We start from the raw sequence: 23,317 nt of genomic DNA, 5'->3' as shown, positions 1-23,317 counted from the left end.
AAGATCTTTGAGAGGATAAGCTATAGTAGTAAGAGAGCCAAGAGCCCAAGGTAGCAGAAGGCTACATAGTCAACAAGTAATTCATTGCTCAAATTTCATCATTTTAAATATCTTAGATTATCACAGGACCATGTATTCAAATTCCTGACACAAGTTTTTGTTTGTTTGTTTGTTTGTTTTCCTTGTGTCACTAAAGTGCCAGACTGTTACTGAAGTACCACAGGGTGTGTTTGTGTAAAATGTACTTTGTAGTATTTCACACCAATTTGCTGTCTCTCAGATACTTTTTCGTCTGTGTCTGGGAAACATACCAATGCAACAGGCATACACAATTACTTTGCAGTTTGTTAGATATCCTTCATTCACACTGAAACTTTTCCTTTTACCTCAGCTAAAATTAGCAAAGCTTTGCATATCTGTAGTTAAATGAAAGTGGGGAGAGAATATAACTGTAAAAGCTCTGGCTTCTCTGGTTAGGAGATGGCATTAAAATCTGATTAGGAGGTAGTCATTAAAACCACTTAACATGGGTTATATTGATATTGTTGTGAAAGTACAAGTGAAGTAACACCCAAGGTAGATTATCAGCTGCATAATATACTAATTGAAGCAAAAATAGTTTTGAGGGCTAGGTTTTTTCTGATATTATGCAAGCAATGCAAATGAAGAGTCAGAGTACACAAATGAAAAGAAAGGTATTTTAATCTGATGCCTTGTGGGCCACTTTGTAACCCTTAGCATGTCTTACTGTTTGTTTATTTATTTATTTATTTATATTTATTAGAATAATTAAGCAAAAAAGTACACTCTTCCATTTTGCATATGCTTAACAATACCAAGTGATCTTCTTTTAGGAAGACTTGCAGTTTGGCCAATATGTGATGTTGTAGTAGATGAAAGAGTATTTCTCATGAAGTTCCAATTGGGCACAGGGTGAGATGAGCATGGAGCCAAGTCATGGAGCCAAGTCATACAGCAGGAAATGGATACGGCTTCTGTATGGCTTCCATGTTCAAGAAAAGGGAGCTTTAAATTCACTGCCTGAAGATTCTTTTTTCTTTGGTGCTCCATGGCATTTCTGATCAACTCAAGCTGGTTTGGAGTAATTCTTGCAGTGTGAGTGTGCAGTCCTGCCTACTACATCATCTTCCATTTGTCTCTGAAATGTGGATTACAAGTAGATGATTTGGGTGCTTACAGATGCTGAAAGGACTGGAAGCAATAAATTATTCCTCCAAGCTCTACTCTGAAACAAGGTAAGGGAATGTATTGCAATAGATACTAACATTCTCCCTCTCTCCCTCTCTCTCTCTCCCCCCCACATGCGGGTTATTTCATTTTGCAAGCAAATATGAAGCTATTTTCAATCAGAAAGTAACTCTGCATATGTATCTGTTTTTTTCTACAGACCTTTACAAAGTAGACAATGCGGAGATCTGTTAGGCATTTAGCTCTCTATTCAGTTGGAGCATACCATAAAGCTAAAACCAGATCAGTCAAAGGAACCACAGGAGTTTCCAGCTTTATTTGATTCGGAGAACCAGATGAAAATTTCCTTTACAAATACAGTATGTTTGGGCCTTCAGCTGTAGTGAGGTACCACTGGAGAACGATAGTTTATCATTCACAGCAGTGAAAAAGGAGGTCATACAGGGATCACCTCTCCAATGACATAAACATGAGACTTTTCTCACAAGATGTCAAACTTCAATTGTTGGTGAGAACTGTTGTGTCAGTGTTTCATAATAATTGCTTCTAAGTCTTGTTAAAGGTCTAACACAAATTACCTGAGTGACATGCTTTTGGCACCAGTAAAGGAACAATGTGGGGAATGCACGTGGTGTAACAGACTTGCTTATTACGATTTTGTTTGAGTTTATTGCAGCAATTTTACCATTACTTCCCATTATTCGAAATACCGTAATAAGAGTTGCAAGTTGTCTCATGCTCACAAGGAAACATTTGTTCCCTGGGTAATAGACTAGCTGGCCAACATAAGCTCATTCAAAACAATAATTTTTTTTTTTTTTTAAGAAGAGGTGTTCCAAACAAACTGAAAAAGTTAATCCTTTCACTTGTGAAGGCCTTTCTTTAGGCTTAAAAAGTAATATTGACTGTCTTCGCACTGCAACTCAGATATTGTTTCATTTACAACTCATGCAATAAATGGATGGCCGATTAGTATATACTAATGGAAATCAACAACACAAATGTCCTAATCTACAGAAATGCTCTTACCTGCAAAAATATATCAAAGAAAAAATATATAAGGTATATATATATATAAATATATTTCCTTGTTAACAGCTGAAGAGAAATGAAATGATTTACTGCTTTCAAAATGCTGCTTCTGTTTCATTATGTATACTGAGATTTACATGAGATTGTTTTTTAGGTTTTCTCTTTTTTTTTTTTTTTTTACACTGACTAACCACACCAAAAACAAACCCCACTGAATGAAGAATGGGACAGCCTGTCTCCTTTTTACTCACATAAGCATATTTCATAAAGAAGGTCAAATAGGTGAGAACAGCACCTTGCAAAACTTACAATGTCAGCAATGAGTCAATTTAAGTATAAAATAACTCAGAGGCAGACAAGGGACAAATACTTGATTAGTTATTTGTGAATGCCATTTCTTTAGGCTTTTATTTAAAACAAACAAACAAATAACCCAAACCTCTCACTGCTTGCAGGGCCAGGTCTATTTTTCAGGCACAAACTAAATTTGATAAACAGGACACATCAACTAACAATTTAAACTCCAAAGCCATAGTAATATGTATGTGGCTTTTTCCCAGAGGCTTCAAGTTAAAATGCTACAAGTGCTGCAGAATGGCAGCTAAACACATGTCCCTGGGGCTTTGCATGGCTTCATTCTGCACAATGATGGAAATGTGGAAAACACGTTGAATGCAGATTTGGCTATATTCACCAAGCTGCAAAAGCCAAGAGGATTTTGTTGGGTATATCAGGGGATCAGGCTCTCATTGCTCAGGTTAAAGCAAAAAATTACTGTGCTGAGCTTCACTTTTTATCATGTTCAGGTCCAAAGAAACAGTACTACTAATTAGGAGCTCGTAGATATGATGATGTCCTTAAAATCAGCATATTACATTGTATAAAACAATAATGACCTTTCATTGTAAACAACTGTTTTTGTCTGGGAGGTTTTCATTACACTATCATGACATTTTTTTTTTTTTTTCCTCATTTAAATGCTACCCCAATACAAGGATTTGATATGGTATTCTTCTTAGTTGTTCCTATAGAGTTGTTTCCAGTGATGTTACTCATTCTTTTGACTTTCAGAGGACCAAGAAGTCACCATCCTGGCCCAATGCCTCCACCCCAGCACAGGCAGGGCCTAGGGTGTGGTGGAGATGCCCAATGACCTGAGTAGCAGAAGGTTCTCTGAAATGCTCCTTAATTTGAAAGATGGGTTCTCCTAGGGAAAAATAAAATAAAATAAAAAAGTAAAAAAAAAAAAAGTAGGTGATACACAACAGGAATTATTCTGTTTTTGATTAATTTTAAGGATTCATGTAGTCATGGAGTTGATGATTAGCAACCATGTAATTCCCTTAGAATTGCCTTTGCTAGGTGTTGATAACAGTATGGGACCGAGGGATGTTACCCTGACCAAGGTTTGTACTTGCAGCTTGCTTGCTTGCTTCTGCTTTTGTAACCTACTTTAAAACAGCATAAAAGCTGTTGTGTGTAGGAACTGATTAATATTCTAAAATAATTTAAGAGCCCTCTGTTGGGCCTCCTTCACATGTTTTGTGTAAATTATGAGTAACAGCGCCAAAGAAGACATACATTAAGCCATGTGTGTTAGCGTATAGTTAGGAAGTGTAGTTACATGGAACTCTGCTAATGTACTTTTAATACTGAGTCAGCAGCAGAGATACAGCAAGAGCCATTCCCCCTTGGTAAGGAACTCTGTTTCATTATGTGTTTGGTCAATACAAGAACAGTCGACAGTGTGCCGTACATTCCAACGGGGATTCAGAGTATTATTGCAGAACAATGCTAATAATGCTAAGAAGTGATTGTCAATGTTGTGATGGTGTCACGTATGTGAAGTTTCACAAGCAAGTCTTCGCATAGTGGTTGGCATCAGACCACCATTCTGCAAACACAGTCATCACACTACAGTGCATTCCCAAAATAAGACAAAGCCTTCACCTCTTGCTGCGAAATACAGTCACACAAAACTATGCACCATTTATAACATGTCTTGTCAACCCAAACCCAGCACTCTTCAACTGCCCACAAACTGTCAGCAAGAAATATTGTTCTGTCATATTTTATTCTCCACATAGATTCTAGAAACAGCCCTATTTCAGATCCATTGTTCAGCTACAATCCAGACAGCCCCAGCTACTCTTCCCACCCTTCAAAGTATATAGTGGCTGTAAAACCACACAGCAGCTCCCTGATTCACCTCCTGATATAGCCCAAATACCACACTGTAAGAACTTTATGGTACATGAGCATTTTATGCACAATTACTGTATTTGTGTCTGCAAAATTAGAGGCTAAGTCTAGAAAATTTGGCTTTAAAATGTTTCAGAACTTGTTTTTTTTTTTGTATTTGTATTTTTATTTATTTTTTAATTATTAGTATTTTTCAGCTCAGGTCTAAAATGTGAGGTCTAAGTCCTTCTTAATGCATTGAATTTTACTCAAAACTTTCTCACATTGTAAAAACATTTTAAATCTTAAAGTTAATTTTATCCATGTAGTAAGGTATATCCTTGTTAGTTTGGGAGTCCAAATGAAGGTCTTTTGCAATTATTTACAAGTCTGTAAATCTGTAACAACAAATCAGTAAGATAGTTTTAAAATTTTCTCTGACAGAGGAGGTAGTCTTTTCCTGTTAAGTAGAAAACACATTTTGTGAAAAGTCCAATTGTTCTGTTTTGATGAAGATGATTTGCACAGAGCTGATGGCCAGTACATTTCCCTAGCCTTTGAGTGAGCTAAAGGAATGGCTGTAGATTTTCTCATCCCTATTCTGTGGAGTAAAATTATAAGTGTCTGTCTTGTTCAGACTGACTGTATCAGTCCAATCCCACTCTTCTCATAAGGAACCACGATGAAGAATAGCTCTTTGGAACAAAATGCTTATTGTGTTCTGGTATTCTCCTCTTACACTTTGCCTAGCATTTTGCTGGCTTAAAGGTAAGTGGTCCATCCTGGGACTGCTGACATTTTGGGATTTGTTTTTATTCTAGAGTGAGTAGACTAATGGAAGGGGGTGGGGAGTGGGAGTGGGGATGGGGGGAGAGGAAAGGGACTGATTGAGGCAATTCTAGCAGTGTAGATAGTTCTGAATCTTTGACCTAAAATGAGTGTATTTTTGCCCTACATTTGTGAGGAACAACCTTTCCTACAGCAGTCTGAAGGAATGATCAGACAGGCCGGTGAATATCAATTTAGTCCTATTGACTTCGGTGACACAGGATATGACCATAGACATTTGGTGATTTATATGGTACTGTAAGCTAAAATATCTTTTACAGAATGATGGTCAGTGCAGTTTTCTGACAGCTAATTATGTGACTCATAATTTGGAAGTACCAAACAAGATTTCTGTCATAAACAACATCATAAATCTAGAATAATTCATGTTTTATTATAATGCATTACATGGAAGTTTGGATTATCTGCTGAGGTTTCTTTGCATCTTTCCTTCTATCCATACTAGAGGAGTTGTACTGGCTGGATCTAAGCCTAGTGTAAAATGCTGTTTCTGCTATCAGAAATAACAGGTTCTACCAATAAAATCTTGGTAAACAGAGAAATGAATAGAGTCTGTAACTTTGTCAAACCAATTAAGTTCGGGATGTTGCCTGGTGTATATAAATGATTAAATAGATTTTTTTTTTCCTTTTTATTAGGGAGTCCAAATTCATAAAAAATGCCAGTGCCAGAGCTTTTGTTTTCACTTGCCTCAGTCTACTGTGAAACCATGTGGACAGTGAGTATTACTTGTGTTTTTTTTACAAGTTAAATGAAAATTCTTTGAGTTTGGGTTAACTCTAGTTTAAGTGCCATGCTGTGACCAAATAAAAATTTTAAGGCATATTATTCATACAAGCTCACTAATCAGTGATGATGCACCATCGTGTTTGCCACACCAGCCAATCAGATGTTTAGTAAACTTATAGCCTAAATGAAGTCAGACACTGCAACTACAAGGCAATTTCCTTTTCTGAATTGAGATCAATATTTACTAGCTTTCTACAACGTTGCCTACGCTTGCTTGATCAGCATCTGCTTCTGAAGACCATTGATTGTCCAGAAGGCCTTTTCAAAGGCAGATAATGCTCTTTTCAAATACACTTTGTATTGATCAGCAAAAAGAAAGTTTTTGATGGTGAAGAGTGCAAAAGTCATTTATAAAGATTAAGGACAGTGATATGTTGCTGTGGGTCACAGAGAGGTTGAATTAATATGGGCTAATGCATGTTCTACTTTTGAAAACAATGGACGAAAGTATTTGAGGATTTAAGTGATAGTATTCCTTCACTTGCAAAACACCTGCTATATCATCTCTAGGGAATTAAATCTTTCTCCTTCAAAAATGAATTGCTAGTACTCTCCTACATAACTATTCATATTCTGTGACCTATGACAAATTAATATATTAACTTGATGGACTGTGGAATTTGATATAAACAAACAAACAAAAATCTTTGGTTTCAGGCATTTTAAACCAGTATGAAATAAAGAGAGAAGAATGCAACCAGAACCTGTATGGCAAAATAACCAGGCTAGAGCAATAGAAAGATACCTTGGACTTTCACTAAAAACAAAACAAAACAACCAAATAACCCCCCCCCCCAACAAAGAACAAAAACAAAACAAAACTATACCAAAACCAACCACAAAACAGTATTAAGCCAGAACTACACTTCAGACACTTTCATAAACTTTATGCCTCATTTTTTATTTTTATTTTTTCATATTTGAGCAATATGGTGCATCTATGTTGCCCAGAAATGTAAGGGTGGGTTCTGAAAGCCAATGTATCATCCTGAATGAAAAAAGAAGACAGGATATTTAGATAGGTTTTGGTGCAAGAGTTGGTGCTGTGACAGTTTGATACATGACTGACACTAGGAAGAATTAAGAAGACTTCTTCAAGCCTGCCATAGAACAGCTATGCTTCTAAAAAAAACAAAATTGAAGGAGCTTCTAATTCTATGGTTTGCTGTTGTCTACATCTTTCCAGCAATAATAACTGCAGTATATCTAAGAAAAAAAAGCATTTGGTTTCCTAGCTGGAGTTCTCTTCAAATGCCAAGGTTGATCACTGGAATATGGCATGTACCTCCCATTAAAGTAAACAGTGGCGACCTATATATTCAAGGACAAAATTCTGCTCCAAGTCTTTCAGCAACTTAAATAACATGTTTTTTTACATACATGAAACCTGTGTCTCTCTCAAGCGTTTTATTGAAATTCACTGTACATGTATAAATCTTTGAAAAAAACAAACAAAAAAACCAACATGTTATCCACAAAAGGCAAATAAGTTGCTCTAGTCTTAAATAAAAGAAATTGATAATGATTAAGCCAGTGTGTCACTAAAGCCAGTGTGTCATTTTTCTGAGGCTGTCTATGTATTGTGGTATTCTTTACTTGTTTAACAATGCACATGTTTGGTCATAATGCATTAAAGTAATCTTTTCTCCAACAGGGCAAATTTATTGGTGAGACAGAGAGACAAAGGAGTACAAAGCAAAGTGATTGTAAATTTCCCAGGCATCTCTAATAGTCCTCATAGAGAAACACATCAAGATATCTGTAAAATAAATACAAGCTGGAAAGATGATGACATTTTGAATTTAGTTATAGTGTCCAAGGAAATCTATTTTGACTATTCTGACTAGTCTCACTAGCACAGAAAAAGTCTGGGAAAGCAAAATTCTTTCTGAATTCTGAAGTGGTCAAATATATATGTGTGAAAAGAGTTTGACTGAAATAGAAAAGACACTACTTTTGCTTTCTCTGCTTTCCATACAGGAGCTAGGATTTTTTCCAGTTTGACCATGAGGCTTCCTTTGACAGTTTACTTTTGCTGTTTTAAACTCACTGAACTGTTTTTTTTTCATATATATATATTTTTTTTTCCTCTTATCCACTTCAGGTCCCTGGAGGAGGTCACTACCTCCAAATGTTTTATCATTCCTCTTATGTAACACTACTACATAACACATTTAATATGAAGGATCCTGTCAAAGTGAAATTTAAACTGGATTAATCTGAGAGTTTATCCTGTATGATTGTTTCCTGCTGTACAGCTGGGGTGCTCTGAATTTTCTCTGCCTTCAGAGATGATTTTCAATCCTGTTCCACAAGGATGGCATGTCTTTACTAGATCACAGTTTACAGCCTCGCCCCTTTCATTAGATGTCAACTGATCCTTTGATTGCAAATTATTATTTTTTTTTTTTTTGGTAAGACATAGTACATTTGATTAAATTAATTCTTCATTTTCTATGTGAATATATTATCTTGTTCAGAACTGAACTTGTACTTCTTCATACTCTTTAAGATATCTACTGTCATTTAAAGGATTTGGAGATTATATATGAGTAGAATCACTTAAACTGAGTACCATGAGACATTTAAAAAAGTCTGTAGTCTTTTCATTTAACACCTTAGTACTTTTCAAAGAGGTCTTCACTTGTCGTGAGAGGAAAAATGTTTACCATTGGTATCAATATTTGTCATATTAGTTTTTCAGTGAAGTTTCTTTCTATTTTGCACATATCATAAATGACAATATTAAGCTGTATAACAGGCCCCTCGCTACAGGAAGGACATGGACGTGCTCGAGCGAGTCCAGAGAAGGGCGACCAAGCTGGTGAGGGGTCTGGAGAACAAGTCTTACGAGGAGCGGCTGAGGGAGCTGGGCTTGTTCAGCCTGGAGAAGAGGAGGCTCAGGGGCGACCTTATCGCTCTCTACAGTTACCTTAAAGGAGGCTGTAAAGAGGTGGGGGTTGGTCTGTTCTCCTACGTGCCTGGTGACAGGACGAGGGGGAATGGGCGAAAGTTGCGACAGGGGAGTTTTAGGTTGGATGTTAGGAAGTACTTCTTTACCGAAAGGGTTATTAAGCATTGGAATGGGCTGCCCAGGGAGGTGGTGGAGTCACCATCCCTGGAGGTCTTTAAAAGACGTTTAGATGTAGAGACGTTTAGACCGTCATGAGGCAGGTTAGTTTTACCCTACTGATGATGTGTTGTTGCGCTAGTAATCCTGCTCAGTATGAGAGGAACCGCAGGTTCAGACATTTGGTGTATGTGCTTGGCTGAGGAGCCACTGGAGCGAGGCTACCATCTGTGGGCTTATGAGTGAACGCTTCTAAGTCAGAATCCCACCTAAACGGAGCGATACCGCAGCGCCGAGGCGCCTCGGTGGGCTCGCGATAGCCGGCCGCTGCCGCGGCCGGTGCGGAGCGCCGCTCATGGTCGGGAGCCGGAGCGCGGCCGGACGCGGCGCCGCCTCCTCCCCCCGCCGCGTACCGCACGTTCGTGGGGCACCCGGTGCTAAATCATTCGTAGACGACCTGATTCTGGGTCGGGGTTTCGTACATAGCAGAGCAGCTCCCTCGCTGCGATCTATTGAGAGTCAGCCCTCGACACAAGCTTTTGTAATACAAAAAAAAAAATAAGAAAAATTAAAAAACCCTGTCGGCATCGGGCAGAGGGAGGGGACCTGCGAGTTGAGGAGGAATGGAGACAGGTCCCTGCTCGACCTCGCAGGAGATGCCCTCCCCTTCCGGTGCTGCCTTCCCAGGTGCCCTTGAACCATAGGTTTGAGGCCCTGGAGCTGGAGAGACCGGCGGGTGAGGATGAGGTAGGAAGCCTACCCAGGAGGATGCCTGAGGTGAGGAAGTTGACTCCACGCCTCAGGACTGCCTCCACCAAGAAAGAAAGAAGGGTGATTGTTGTGGGCGACTCCCTCCTCAGGGGAACGGTGGGCCCTATTTGTCGGCCTGACCCCACACATAGGGAAGTCTGCTGCCTCCCTGGGGCCAGGGTCAGAGACATTACCAGGAAGCTTCCAAACCTGGTTCGCCCCTCTGACTATTACCCGCTTTTGATAGTCCAGGCTGGCAGTGACGATGTTGAAAAGAGAAGCCTCAAGGCTATCAAACAGGACTATAGGGGGCTGGGACGATTGGTGGAGGGAGCGGGAGTGCAGGTGGTGTTTTCGTCCATCCCTACGGGGGAAGGGAGAGGCACGGAGAGGACACGGAAAGCTCGCGTGGTTAATAGGTGGCTCAGAGGCTGGTGCCAGCACAAAAATTTTGGTTTTTTTCACCATGGGGAGCTTTACTCGGCACCCGGCCTGATGGCCCCAGACGGGTCCCTATCTCCAAGGGGAAAACGGATCCTAGGCCAGGAGCTGGCGGGACTCATAGAGAGTGCTTTAAACTAGGTAAGAAGGGGGACGGGGCTCAAACAAGGCTTGTTGGAGCTGTGCCGGGGGAAACAATGACTAGGCCGGGGAAGAAGGCGATGGCCCAGCTGAAGTGCATCTACACTAATGCACGCAGCATGGGTAACAAACAGGAGGAGCTGGAAGCCATTGTGCAGCAGGCAGGCTACGACTTGGTTGCCATCACAGAGACGTGGTGGGACCGCTCCCACGACTGGAGTGCTGCAATGCCTGGCTATCGGCTCTTCAGGAGGGACAGGCAGCACAGAGGGGGTGGTGGCGTGGCTCTCTACATTAGAGAATCTTTTGATGTTGATGTTGTGGAACTCCAGGCTGGGAATGATAAGGTTGAATCCCTGTGGGTTAGGATCTGCGGGAAGGCCGGCAAGGCTAACTTCCTGGTCGGGGTCTGTTATAGGCCGCCGAACCAGGATGAGGAGACAGATGAGGAGTTTTATAGGCAACTGACAGAAGTTGCAAAATCGTCGGCGCTTGTCCTCGTGGGGGACTTCAACTTCCCGGACATATCCTGGAAACACAACACGGCACAGAGAAAGCAGTCTAGGAGGTTTCTGGAGAGCGTGGGAGATAGCTTCCTGACGCAGCTGGTCAGCGAACCTACCAGGGGTGGTGCCCCGCTAGACCTTCTCTTCACAAACAGAGAAGGACTGGTGGGAGATGTGGTGGTCGGAAACTGTCTTGGGCGGAGTGACCACGAAATGGTAGAGTTCTCTATTCTTGGCGAGGCCAGGAAGGGGACCAGTAAAACTGCTGTATTGGACTTCCGGAGGGCTGACTTTGAGCTGCTCAGGATGCTGGTTGGCCGAGTCCCTTGGGAGGCGGTTCTGAAGGGCAGAGGAGTCCAGGAAGGCTGGGCGCTCCTCAAGAAGGAAATCGTGATGGCACAGGAGCGGTCCGTCCCCACGTGTCCAAAGACGAGCCGGCGTGGAAGAAGACCGGCCTGGCTCAACAGAGAGTTGCGGCTTGTGCTTAGCAGAAAAAAGAGGGTTTATAATCTTTGGAAAAAAGGGCGGGCCACTGAGGAGGACTACAAGGATGTAGCGAGGCTGTGCAGGGAGAAAATTAGAAAGGCCAAAGCTCATCTGGAGCTCAACCTGGCTACTGCCGTTAAAGACAACAAAAAATCCTTTTACAAATATATCAACGCGAAACGGAGGACTAAGGAGAATCTCCATCCTTTACTGGATGCGAGGGGAAACCTAGTTACTAAGGATGAGGAAAAGGCTGAGGTGCTTAATGCCGCCTTTGCCTCAGTCTTTAGCGGCAATACCGGTTGTTCTCTGGATACCCAGTGCCTTGAGCTGGTGGAAGGGGATGGGGAACAGGACGTGGCCTTCGCTATCCATGAGGAAATGGTTGGCGACCTGCTACGGAGCTTGGATGTGCGCAAGTCGATGGGGCCGGATGGGATGCACCCGAGGGTACTGAAAGAACTGGCGGAGGAGCTGGCCGAGCCGCTTACCATCATTTATCGGCAGTCCTGGCTATCGGGGGAGGTCCCAGTTGACTGGCGGCTAGCCAATGTGACGCCCATCTATAAGAAGGGCCACAGGGCAGACCCGGGGAACTATAGGCCTGTCAGTTTGACCTCAGCGCCAGGAAAGCTCATGGAGCAGATTATCTTGAGGGTCATCACGCGGCACTTGCAGGGCAAGCAGGCGATCAGGCCCAGTCAGCATGGGTTTATGAAAGGCAGGTCCTGCTTGACGAACCTGATCTCCTTCTATGACCAAGTGACGCGCTTGGTGGATGAGGGAAAGGCTGTGGATGTGGTTTACCTTGACCTCAGTAAGGCTTTTGACACAGTTCCCCACAACATTCTCCTCAAGAAACTGGCTGCTCGGGGCTTGGACTGGCGTACGCTTCGCTGGGTTAGAAACTGGCTGGATAGCTGGGCCCAGAGAGTTGTGGTGAATGGAGTCAAATCTGGTTGGAGGCCGGTCACTAGTGGTGTCCCCCAGGGCTCGGTACTGGGGCCGGTCCTCTTTAATATCTTTATCGATGATCTGGATGAGGGCGTCCAGTGCACCCTCAGTAAGTTTGCAGATGACACCAAGCTAAGTGCGTGTGTCGATCTGCTCGAGGGCAGGAAGGCTCTGCAGGAGGATCTGGATAGGCTGGAGCGATGGGCTGAGGTCAACTGTATGAAGTTCAACAAGGCCAAGTGCCGGGTCCTGCACCTGGGGCGCAACAACCCCAAGCAGAGCTACAGGCTGGGAGATGAGTGGCTGGAAAGCTGCCTGGCCGAGAGGGACCTGGGAGTATTGGTTGATAGTCGGCTGAATATGAGCCAGCAGTGTGCCCAGGTGGCCAAAAAGGCCAACAGCATCCTGGCCTGCATAAGAAGCAGTGTGGCCAGCAGGTCTAGGGAAGTGATTGTGCCCCTGTACTCGGCTCTGGTGAGGCCGCACCTCCAGTACTGTGTTCAGTTTTGGGCCCCTCGCTACAGGAAGGACATGGACGTGCTCGAGCGAGTCCAGAGAAGGGCGACCAAGCTGGTGAGGGGTCTGGAGTACAAGTCTTACGAGGAGCGGCTGAGGGAGCTGGGCTTGTTCAGCCTGGAGAAGAGGAGGCTCAGGGGCGACCTTATCGCTCTCTACAGTTACCTTAAAGGAGGCTGTAAAGAGGTGGGGGTTGGTCTGTTCTCCTACGTGCCTGGTGACAGGACGAGGGGGAATGGGCGAAAGTTGCGACAGGGGAGTTTTAGGTTGGATGTTAGGAAGTACTTCTTTACCGAAAGGGTTATTAAGCATTGGAATGGGCTGCCCAGGGAGGTGGTTGAGTCACCATCCCTGGAGGTCTTTAAAAGACGTTTAGATGTAGAGCTTAGGGATATGGTTTAGTGGAGTACTTAGTGTTAGGTCGGAGGTTGGACTCGATGATCTTGAGGTCTCTTCCAACCTAGAAATCTGTGATACTGTAACAAATTTTTTTAAAAATTGAATACTTCATGTCAGTGAGAAAAGTATCGGCTGTCACCATGATTAATGAGCAAACATGTGGAAGAAATAGCATGTACAGTCTATGCACAAAGAAGTACTGCAATAGAGATACCCATGTTTAAAAATGAACCAAATAACTGCACACCTACATAACATGTGTTGATATAATTAAAGAAAATATATAAAGAATTGCAATTTTCACTACAACAATAAATGTTTGTTGAATATGTAATATTAAGTGACATTTAGTGCTAAACATTTTATTTTAAAAAAAAAAAAAATCCTAGATCCCTAAAGAAACCATTCTGTATCGTGACTAAAAAAAAGTTTGTTTTTTTTTTTTTGAACTAAAAAAAGAGGAGATCTGAAGATAGTGATTTTATAATTATTTTTACATTTATATACTATTAAGGGATATGGCAAAATAATGTATTTTCAAACTTTATGTATTATTGCACACAAATAACTTTTATAACTTATACAAATCATTTTTTTGTCTAAAAAAGAAAAGCATTGTTTGTTTATTGAAAAGGACAAAAAGACAGCCAAAATGTTTTTAATGTATGAATTAAATTAAAAAAAAATAATAATATCTACATTGTAGCATGGGGTAAGGTTTTATTTATTCTTAAAGCTTGACTATGTGGTAATGAAGTCATATAAAGGACTCCTTGACATTACTGCAATGAAATAAGCCATTTACAGGTATTACATTTTAAAAAAATATATATTTTTTTCTATAAGTATTCTTAGACTATTTTATAAATCACTTTAGCTGCTCAAGAATTAGTTTTACAGACTTCTCCTTTGTAGAATTTTCAGAGATTTCTTTCACAGTTTTCTTACGTTAAGAAAAACATCCCATTATTTCTCAGCTTCTTGAAATCCACCTCACCAGCTCTAAAGCAGAAGAAGCAGTAGGTGGTGAACCACCTCTCCATAAACCATGGGATGTTTCCTGATGAGTGCTTCTGCTCCATGGTGTACAATTTTATAATGTCTGATGTAAGATATGCTTGTAGAAGTTTCTATAAGACTAAATAAGATTAAGGGATATTTCATTCTCACTCAAAGTTAAGTTCATTTCTTTTCATGAAGACCTTTCTGGACTAATGCAAAAATGGTTAAAAACCCTCCTTTTGACAATGGAGAAGACTATTCTCCTTTCAGTAGGCTGCTACTACTTCCCTAACTGTTTTTTAAAGTCTGAATTTCAGTGAGTTTGTTTTCCACTTGTCAGAACACTACAGAGATGAAATCTTATAATGCTTATTAAGACAACTGTTGATTTCCAGGAGGCCATGGTTTTACCCACTACCTGAAAAGCTCATCTTGTTTAAATGCATGTGGGGAATGGTTTGTTTGTTTGTTTGTTTTTATGGAGCAGAGACATGATCAGAATAATTTTAAGTCTTTTAGTACCCATTTTAAAGATGAGATCTCCTGACAGACATGGAAATAGAGATTTAGGTTGGATTAAGCTCAGATTATGCTTTTCACTGCACTTCTCTAGATCCAGAAAAGAATGCATACCTTCTTGGACATCACTTGGCTGCCTCAACAGCAGCAAAGTAGAAGTACGATGAAGAGGTCCTAGGACACTCTTGCTTGGAAAGTTGTATGCAGCTGGCTGAAGCAGATGTGGACTGCAGCCACACATCATGAGAAGCAAAAAGCTGCTGGAAGAAACAGTCCTTCTACATCATTGCCCTCCTCTTCCAAAGTTACACTCATATACGAAGTACTTACACCACTGAAGTTCCTGCTCCAGCACTGGTCACCATGACTAATATTGCCAAACAATTCAAATTTGCTTAGTCATTGCAGATAGGTAATCACTTATCTGAGGCTCAGTCAACATTTCTAATGCATGTTCACCTGTACCTCTCATTCACACTGTAATCTACGCTACAGGGTGTCTTGAGGTGACTACTCAGATATACGGTTCTCCTTTCCCAGTATAAACAGATGCTGACCTGACTGCATATGTGCATCTGTACTGGAAGAAATGCCATCAGCAGCAAAAGAATTTTAAAAACAAAACAAAACCAAACAAACAAAAATAAAACAAACAAAAAACATAAAATTTAAATAGCATCAGGGATTCTTAGGCTCCACAACTATCCCTGTGATGTATAAGATTGTGGAATCTCTATGTCTCCCAGATATTGCAAAGCTGACTGTCCTTGAAGAATTAGGTGTTCAATCTAGTGTTCTTGTTGTAAGCTTGGCTTCTCAAGGTCAGAAGTTTTGTCTGAGAAATTGTCTTTCAGGAAGCTGGCCAAGACACAGAAGCAAACTTGGCACTTGGCTGACATTAAAAATGTCTCTGTCCATGCCATAAACATCACTGCATGAGGGAGCTGGACCAGTTGGGCCCTTTTTGCTGACTTTCTCAATGATAGCCTTGACAGGGTGGCATTATTAACACAGTCGCAGGTTGCTTAGTATCTTTCTGGCTGTACATGGACATAATTGGAAAAATGCTCACAGTTCACTTCTCCAGCCTAGCTTTGATACTTGGGAATAGCGGTGTTGCAGGTTTGGCTTCTGGGTGGTTCTGGACTTCTGTGGCATTGTCTTGAGATGAGCTGGAAGTGTCTCTTCTTTGTTTACAGACACTGCAAGTAAAGAATGAAAGGGTAAATGATGGACAACAGCTAACGGGATTAGGATGTTCCTGATAATGTGGGTTGATAAATAATGTGCATCTTGCATCTTGGGGTTGGTGCTTTTAGAAAGGATCTCTCAGTTCTAAATTTCATCTCCAGCCTCCTGGTCCTGAAAAGTCTGTCTTCCTGGTCTCTTCTTGGAAGTCCTTACCACAGACTTGCATGTTGCTTAGTTCTGATGACACCAGACAGACTCCCTTCAAGAGAAAAATTATCAAGATCCTAGTTCAGATGAGGTGAGGAAAGGAACTAAGAGGGGTATCCAAGTATTCCTTGGCATTTTAGTCTGGCCCTCTCACCTGTTTGAGGCATACCAAGTCTTATCACCACTATGTTCATCAAAAATCCAAAACACAGCGTTGTGTGAGCCTCTACAAAGGAAATTAACTCTATTCCAGTCAAAACCGTGATAATGAGCTACACAGCTCTCCCACCCCTACAAACCAAAGACAGTTCCAAAATGCATTAGGGATAAATGGAGCAGATTTCTGAAGATAAGCTTATGACATGAACGAATGAAATAAATGTGGGTATACTCTAGAAACCATCAGGAAAATCTAAGTGATGTAGAAAGAATGGTTTGTGATAACGTTATCACCCTTGCTCCGTTCTCAGGGAAGTTTTATGGGTATGTAAATTCCTAATGGTAAATACACTGGTAAATAGTCAGCTGTGAGCTAATCACTACCACTCCAGGAAATTTTGGACTTAAGACATAGCTCTGTGAAATGTCTGCTCAGTGCTCAGTAGTGCAATGAGTCCTTATCGAATGTTGGGACTTATCAGAAAGAGAGCACAAGGTAAAACACAAAACATTATTACACCATTTTGTAAATACTGTACTGCCCTACATCTTGAACACTGTGAACAATGTGTGTCACCCCTCTTCATTAAGAAAAAAATAATAAAAAAAATAAGAAATTATAATATGGAAAAAAGTTGAGAAAAGGACAAGGCTGATCAAATTCATTAAGTGGTTCTTCAAACAGAGCATCTTTATTTGGTAGGAATCTTCAGCAAAGAGAAAAGGAGCTCTGAAGGAGGATATAACAGACATCTATGAAACCCTGAAGTAGGTGAATAAGTTTTGGGTGTTTGATTTTTCTTCCAATACTAGATCTAGGGGCAGTTGGTTTAAAATGGCTTGGGACCACTTAATATATATATATATATATAAATAAATGCAAATGTCCATGTTATTTTCACAACATATATTTAATCCAAGGAACCTGAGGATGTTATTAGTCATAAAATATTTACAAGAATTCAAGAAGCAAATAGATGAGTGAACTAAAAAGAATGAAAAATAGAATGAAAATGAAAAATAAATCCATTAAGTTTGCTAAGTACGGGGATACTATCTCTGGCTCAGAAGGATCTTACATAGCAAACTGTTCAAAGCTAGGATTTGAGGGAATTAACACTGTGTATTATTACCACTGAGTATTATTACCACTGAGTATTTGAGGGAATTACCACTGTGCAGTTGCCATTCTATTGTACTTAGGCATCTGTTTCTTGTCCTCATGGGAGATGGGATACAATTTGTCCCTGTGGTCCCACCTAGTACACCAGTTTTTATATTCTTCTGTTAAATTCTTGTCAGAAGTGGCTAAGATGTTATATAAGAATAAGAATTTAGTATGAGTGTCAGAGTCAGGCTCTGGTGTTTTTCAGAGATGTTTGCTTGGTTTAAACCTATCTTCGAAATGTCGCCCTTTTTTAGCTTTCTTTTTTAGCCAGGTCTTTCCAATCAATAAAGATGATTTCTGTCATATAACCTAGCAATGATGGTAGGTTATATGCTTCTTTGTTTACTCATATACTTTGATGAACTATATTGTTGATGTGGTACTGGAAAAGCAAGTAAAGAATTGCACTTGCAGTGCCAGAGATCTGGTAAATTATTCCCTAAGCTTTAGACATACCTATAAAGAACATAAAAGACAGCAGTTTCCAAACCTTATTTATTTATTTACTTATTTATTTTCCCTTAAATTTGCTCTTCCCTTAAACTTGCTTCCCTTAGACTTGCTCTGCCAGGGAGCAAATACCATAATTGTCTAGACAGCATCTTCTAACAAGTATATTGATTATTCTCATTGTTTCTTATTTAATAGGCAGGACCTATTATTTAAATGTTACCTGGTTGTATTCACTATTGGTTTGATTATACATGCAAATAATAATAATAAATGGCTCGCTCATTTTGTGGATATTATAAAACATTCACATAATCACCCAGGGACTCTACTAATGACAGGTATAAACCCAGGGTTCATAAATAATGACTTGTCTTCCTGCTGCTCATACGCTAGTTGTCATTCAGGCATTCCTGCAACTACTGTAACAGAACAGTTGCAGAAACAAGTAAAGTCTAAAAGAGAGGCACAAAGAATGAAAAAAAAAAAATCACTGCTACATTTTATTCATATTCTTTGCTCTGAAGCAGAGCTGCTTTTGCAGTCAATAGCTTCCCTGTTGTAGCCAATCTAGCACAAGGTTTTCAAAAGCTGTTGGGTTCCCATGGCAATAGGAGTTGTTACTCTACAGGAGAAGCTCCATTGTAAAAAACATACACTGAGATATCAATCTAGAAAAATAAGTTTGGCTTTCAAGATAAGTTCGGAATCTCTTAATATGGCAGAGCTGATTATCCTTCACAGTTCTGCTGTTTGTGTAAAGAGCGTGCCTCCTTATGTGTAAACAAAACTCATGGATAGCGTTGCAAACCTGTTCTGCAATGAATGCAATGAATCTTTTCCAGAGGGGCTGTGTGTAACTGCACTTATGGGAGGCTGACAAAAGAAGTGAAGACATGATCTGCACACGTGCTGGCTGTTAGTACAGGAGAGGTATCCACACTATACGTGTCTAAAAGAGTGGAACCATGGATGCTAAGCACTTCCAAGATGACTGCTTGTGGATATATATAAACTGGGTAGAAAAAATACATCCATGACAATGGAAAACTTGTACAGGACATGAGGGTGAATGTTTCTGTTCATGTAAAAAAAAAAAAATCACAGAAAAAAAAAATAAAAACCATAACCAAAAAAAGTAAAAACCAGACAAGTTCTATGATGTATACTGCATACTGAGAAACTTTCCTGAAAAGTATCTTGGCAGACTGGTTTAGTAGTGATTCAGGTAAGGACTGCCAAATCCCACTATCACATCATTCTGCGCCTGGGGAAGGAAACTCTGTCCTTCTACCCATGAACTGACTGACTCTGACTGTAGACCTGCCTCTGAGATCTGAAACTATTTTATAGCAAAATCATATCAACAAAGCTGATGTGTCTATGTCTGACTCATTTTGCAATAGATATGATCTATATAACTAGGGATAGTTTGCCCACAAATGAGGCTTAAAAATGTCTGTTTTCAACAACAATGACAACAAGAAGGTGAAAAAAAATAACAGTATCCCTTTCAAAAAGCAGTTTTATTTGGCACTTGCTACATAAAAATGCTAGCTTACAGCCTGATCTTGCCTTGCAGTCTGAGCCCTTAACCCATGAACAAACTCTGAGCCAGGAGTCCCAGATCAATGCTTCTCTCTGTGTGCTCCGTGCACATACCTTTCTTACTTTGACCAGGTATGAGTGCCTTCTAACTTCTGCTCCCACAAGACTGTCATTTTTGTCTGAAATGAAATGTGAATAATTGCTCTGTAAGCATTATATTTGCTCAAACTTCTGTGTAGGAATCTTGAGAAGCTGAAGGATGCTTAGTGAGGATAAGCTGATGAGTGCGTGAGCTTTGTACCGTCTATGCAAATGTATGTTTCCAGAGGTCATGTTTGGGTGAGCCTTTCTAGGAAGAGCAGAAAGTAAACCTGCAATGGTCCCACGAAACCCCAAGCTTTTCTACAACACTGTAAGGATGCTGACATTTGGATGAATGATGTAGCAATATGTATATGTGTTTATTGTTTTATGTATTCAGTATAGTCAAAAGAATACATCTTGGAGCCCATTCTCAGAAATTTATGAAGCATTTCATTTTAGACTCTGCATTACAGATTCTTTTCTCCTTTATGTTAGATTCCAATCACACAAATCCCTTGACTTTAAAGAATATATCCCACCTTACTCTGCTGTGAGAGCTGAATCAGATTCCATATTTACTTACTGCAAAGTTTAAGGTCAATGCAAGTTTCACTTGAGTCTAAATGGGTTGGAAGGGACCTTAAAGATTATCTAATTCCAATCTTCCTGCCATGGACAGGGACACCAGCCACTAGACCAGGTTGTTCAAAGGCCCATTCAACCTGGCCTTAAACACTTCCAGGGATGGGGCATCCACAGCTTCTCTGGGCAACCTGGTCCAGTGCCTCACCTACCTCTGAATAAAGAATTTCTTCCTTATAGCTAGTCTAATTCTACTTATTTATTTATTTATTTATTTTAAGTTTAAAACTATTACTCTTTGTTCTACCCCTACACTCTCTGAAAAAGGGTCCCTCCCCAGCTTTCCTCTAGGCCCATTTGGGTACTGGAAGGCCACTATAAGGTCTCCCTGGAGCCTTCTTTTCTTCGAGATGAGCAACCCCAGGTCTCTCAGCCTGTATTCATAGGAGAGGTACACCAGCTCTATGATCATCTTTGTGGCTTTCCTCTGGATAATACTTCCATGTCTTTCTTGTGCTGGGCACCCCAGAGCTGAACACAATACTCCAGGTGGGGTCTCATGAGAGCAGAGTAGAGAGGGAGAATCACCTCCCTTGAACTGTTGGCCACGCTTCTTTTGATGCAACCCAGGATATAGTTGCGTTTCTGGGCTTCAAGTACACATTGCTGGCTTACATTGAGCTTCTCATCAACCAACCCCCCCAGGTCATTCTCCTCAGGGCTGCTCTCAATCCATTCTCTACCCAGCCTTTATTTGTGTTTGGGATTAACCCAACCCAGGTGCAGAACCTTGCACGTGGCCTTGTTGAACTTCATGAGGTTCTCACGGGTCCACCTCTCAAGCTTGTCCAGGTCCCTCAGGATTGCATCTTTTCCTTCCAGCTTGTCAACTGCAACACAGTTTGTTGTCTTCAGCAAACTTGATGAAGGTGCTCTCAATCTCACTGTCCATATCACTGACAAAGATGTTAAACAGTGCTGGTCTCAATACTGACCCCTGAAGATCACCACTCGTTAATGATCTCCACTTAGACACTGAGCCATTGACTGCAACTGTTTAAGTGTGACCATCTAGCCAATTTGTTATCCACTGTGTCATCCATTCATTAAATCCATGTCTCTCCAATTTAGAGACAAGGATATCAGTGGGGACAGTGTCAAATGCTTTGCACAAGTTAAGGTAGATGATGCTCTTCCCCTACCCACCAATGCTGTAACCCCGTCAGAGAAGGCCACCAGATTTGTCAGGCATGATCTGCCCTTAGTGAAGAACAGATTTACCATGTTGGCTGTCACCAATCACCTCCTTATTTTCCATAAGCCTAAGCATAGTTTCCAGAAGGATCTACTCCATGATCTTGCCAGGCACAGAGATGAGACTGACTGGCCTGTAGTTCCCCTGGTCTTCCTTTTTTCTCTTCTTATAAATTGGGGTTATATTTCCCCTCTTCCAGTCAGTGGTAACTTCACCAGACTGCCACAACTTCTCAAATACGATTGCTTAGCAACTACATTTGCCAGTTTCCTCATATCTGTAGATGTATCTCATCAGATCCCATGGACTTGTGCACCTTTAGGTGATTTTACCTTTAGTGATTTTATTCCTCCACAGTAGCACTACCTACAGATTTGCAGAATCAAAGCCCAGTTCTTTTTCTATATACAAGAATAAGCGTGTTGTTTTAAGCTTTAGGTTCTCTATATAATAATAAAAGAAAGTTGATTAGACTTTAAAAAGACAACATATATCTTTTGAATGATAAGACAATAGTATATTTATGTCATAAAGAGAAAAATTAATCAAGAAAAAAAACAACTCAGTTTTTAAGATCTGTTTTTGCACATCTGTTATGTTTCCTGAAAAACTGAGGTTATTTAAAGATTGAAGGTTCTTGTTTTATGATTATAACAAGGCTGTGTTCATTCTTTTTTTGAAATAAGTCACAATGAGGTCTCTTCACTAAAAAAAGTTAAGAATCAATAGATAATTCACGCACACCTGCCCTGGTAATCTTGTGTGTTTTCAGTGTTTGACTTGACTTAAATGAGGTCACTGCCAGGTATGAAACTGGTGTATTGACTAGTCAATATTTTTTATATAATTTAACACACAATTAGGTATCTTGTAAATCTCCAAATTTGATAAGTAAAGTAATATTTAAAAGAAAAAAAAAAACACACTAGATGGAATAGGAAATGTTGAAATAACAAAAAAACATTCTCTTATAGTTCTCATTTGTAGATGTAATAAACTGTGTTATAATTAAGAACCTCAGATTTAACAGACATTTTGACTTTTAATGGGGGTATTTTGCATTTTCCTGCTCTTCCATTAAAATTAATGCAGGAATTCCTGGGATACTTTTCACTTGAACTGTAGCATACTCAACTGAATGATGAACTGCAGGATTGCCAACGTGTTGATCAATTCCTACACAAAACTATACAGTAACTGTTTAATTCTGGATGAACATTCAAGAGAAATGAAATGACACCAGTCATTGTGCTCTATTACTTTTTGATTTGTTCTGGGTCTGTCGCTTTAGAAGGAAGGGTTGCCTGTCACATCTCTACAGCAGTCATTCTGTCTCCAAACTCTACTGCTTGGGCATGACATGGGTGTGAAGCAGTACATAAATAGTCAGTTTGTCTTAAATGATGCACTCGGAAGCTTGACAGAGTGGTATTTAGAGAAGACATGCTAAGCACTCCAAAAATGTCTGTTTTTTCTTTTTTTTTTTTTTTTTTGGTCATTGCTATTTTATTTATAAAATACATCTTAGGACAAAGTACGAAGTAGGAATGAAATTCAAGGGAGTTATCCTACTCTTGCTCTACAAGTCAGTACAAATTTTTAAGGGCTGGGATGCTATTAAAGAGATTTCTGCTTTGAAGAGTTTGTAGTTGCAAGTCCTGATCTTGCTTTTACTATGAGTAATTTAATTTCTCTGAAAATGTAGTATTTGAGAGTCCAGAGGATCTCAGTAGGTGTATAATGTTAAACATGTATTTGCAGAATTGGAACTTAAAAGGATTTCAGTAAGGAATGCAGAGAAGGAGATAGATGACTGTAGGTGGAACACA

The 23,317-nt window shown here is 40.3% G+C and overlaps 1 protein-coding gene across 14 annotated transcripts in view; it reads left to right on the top strand.

Annotated features, from left to right (window-relative positions):
• The window catches only part of LOC308190113 (uncharacterized protein), a 252,343-nt gene extending 234,509 nt beyond the window's left edge, over nt 1–17,834 (top strand). For 7 of the 14 annotated variants that reach the window (XR_013946904.1, XR_013946905.1, XR_013946906.1 and 4 more), the window contains 3 exons: nt 1,201–1,256; nt 5,910–5,989; nt 6,718–6,881. Coding sequence is in view for 2 of the 14 variants with exons in the window: in XM_080581083.1 (XP_080437209.1) it covers nt 1,048–1,120 (73 nt within the window). In the remaining 12 variants the exon portion in view is untranslated. Of the gene's footprint in view, nt 1–1,047; nt 1,257–1,408; nt 3,496–5,909; nt 5,990–6,717; nt 6,882–7,714; nt 8,152–14,938 lie in introns of those variants that run through there. The other 7 variants (XR_013946908.1, XR_013946910.1, XM_080581083.1 and 4 more) reach the window with 5 other exon arrangements.
• Nucleotides 17,835–23,317: the final 5,483 nt, after the last annotated feature.

Source organism: Anser brachyrhynchus, assembly GCF_964034855.1.
Source record: "Anser brachyrhynchus genome assembly, chromosome: 2".
NCBI classification, from domain to species: Eukaryota; Metazoa; Chordata; class Aves; order Anseriformes; family Anatidae; genus Anser; species Anser brachyrhynchus.
This window is presented reverse-complemented; position numbering and strand designations above follow the sequence as displayed.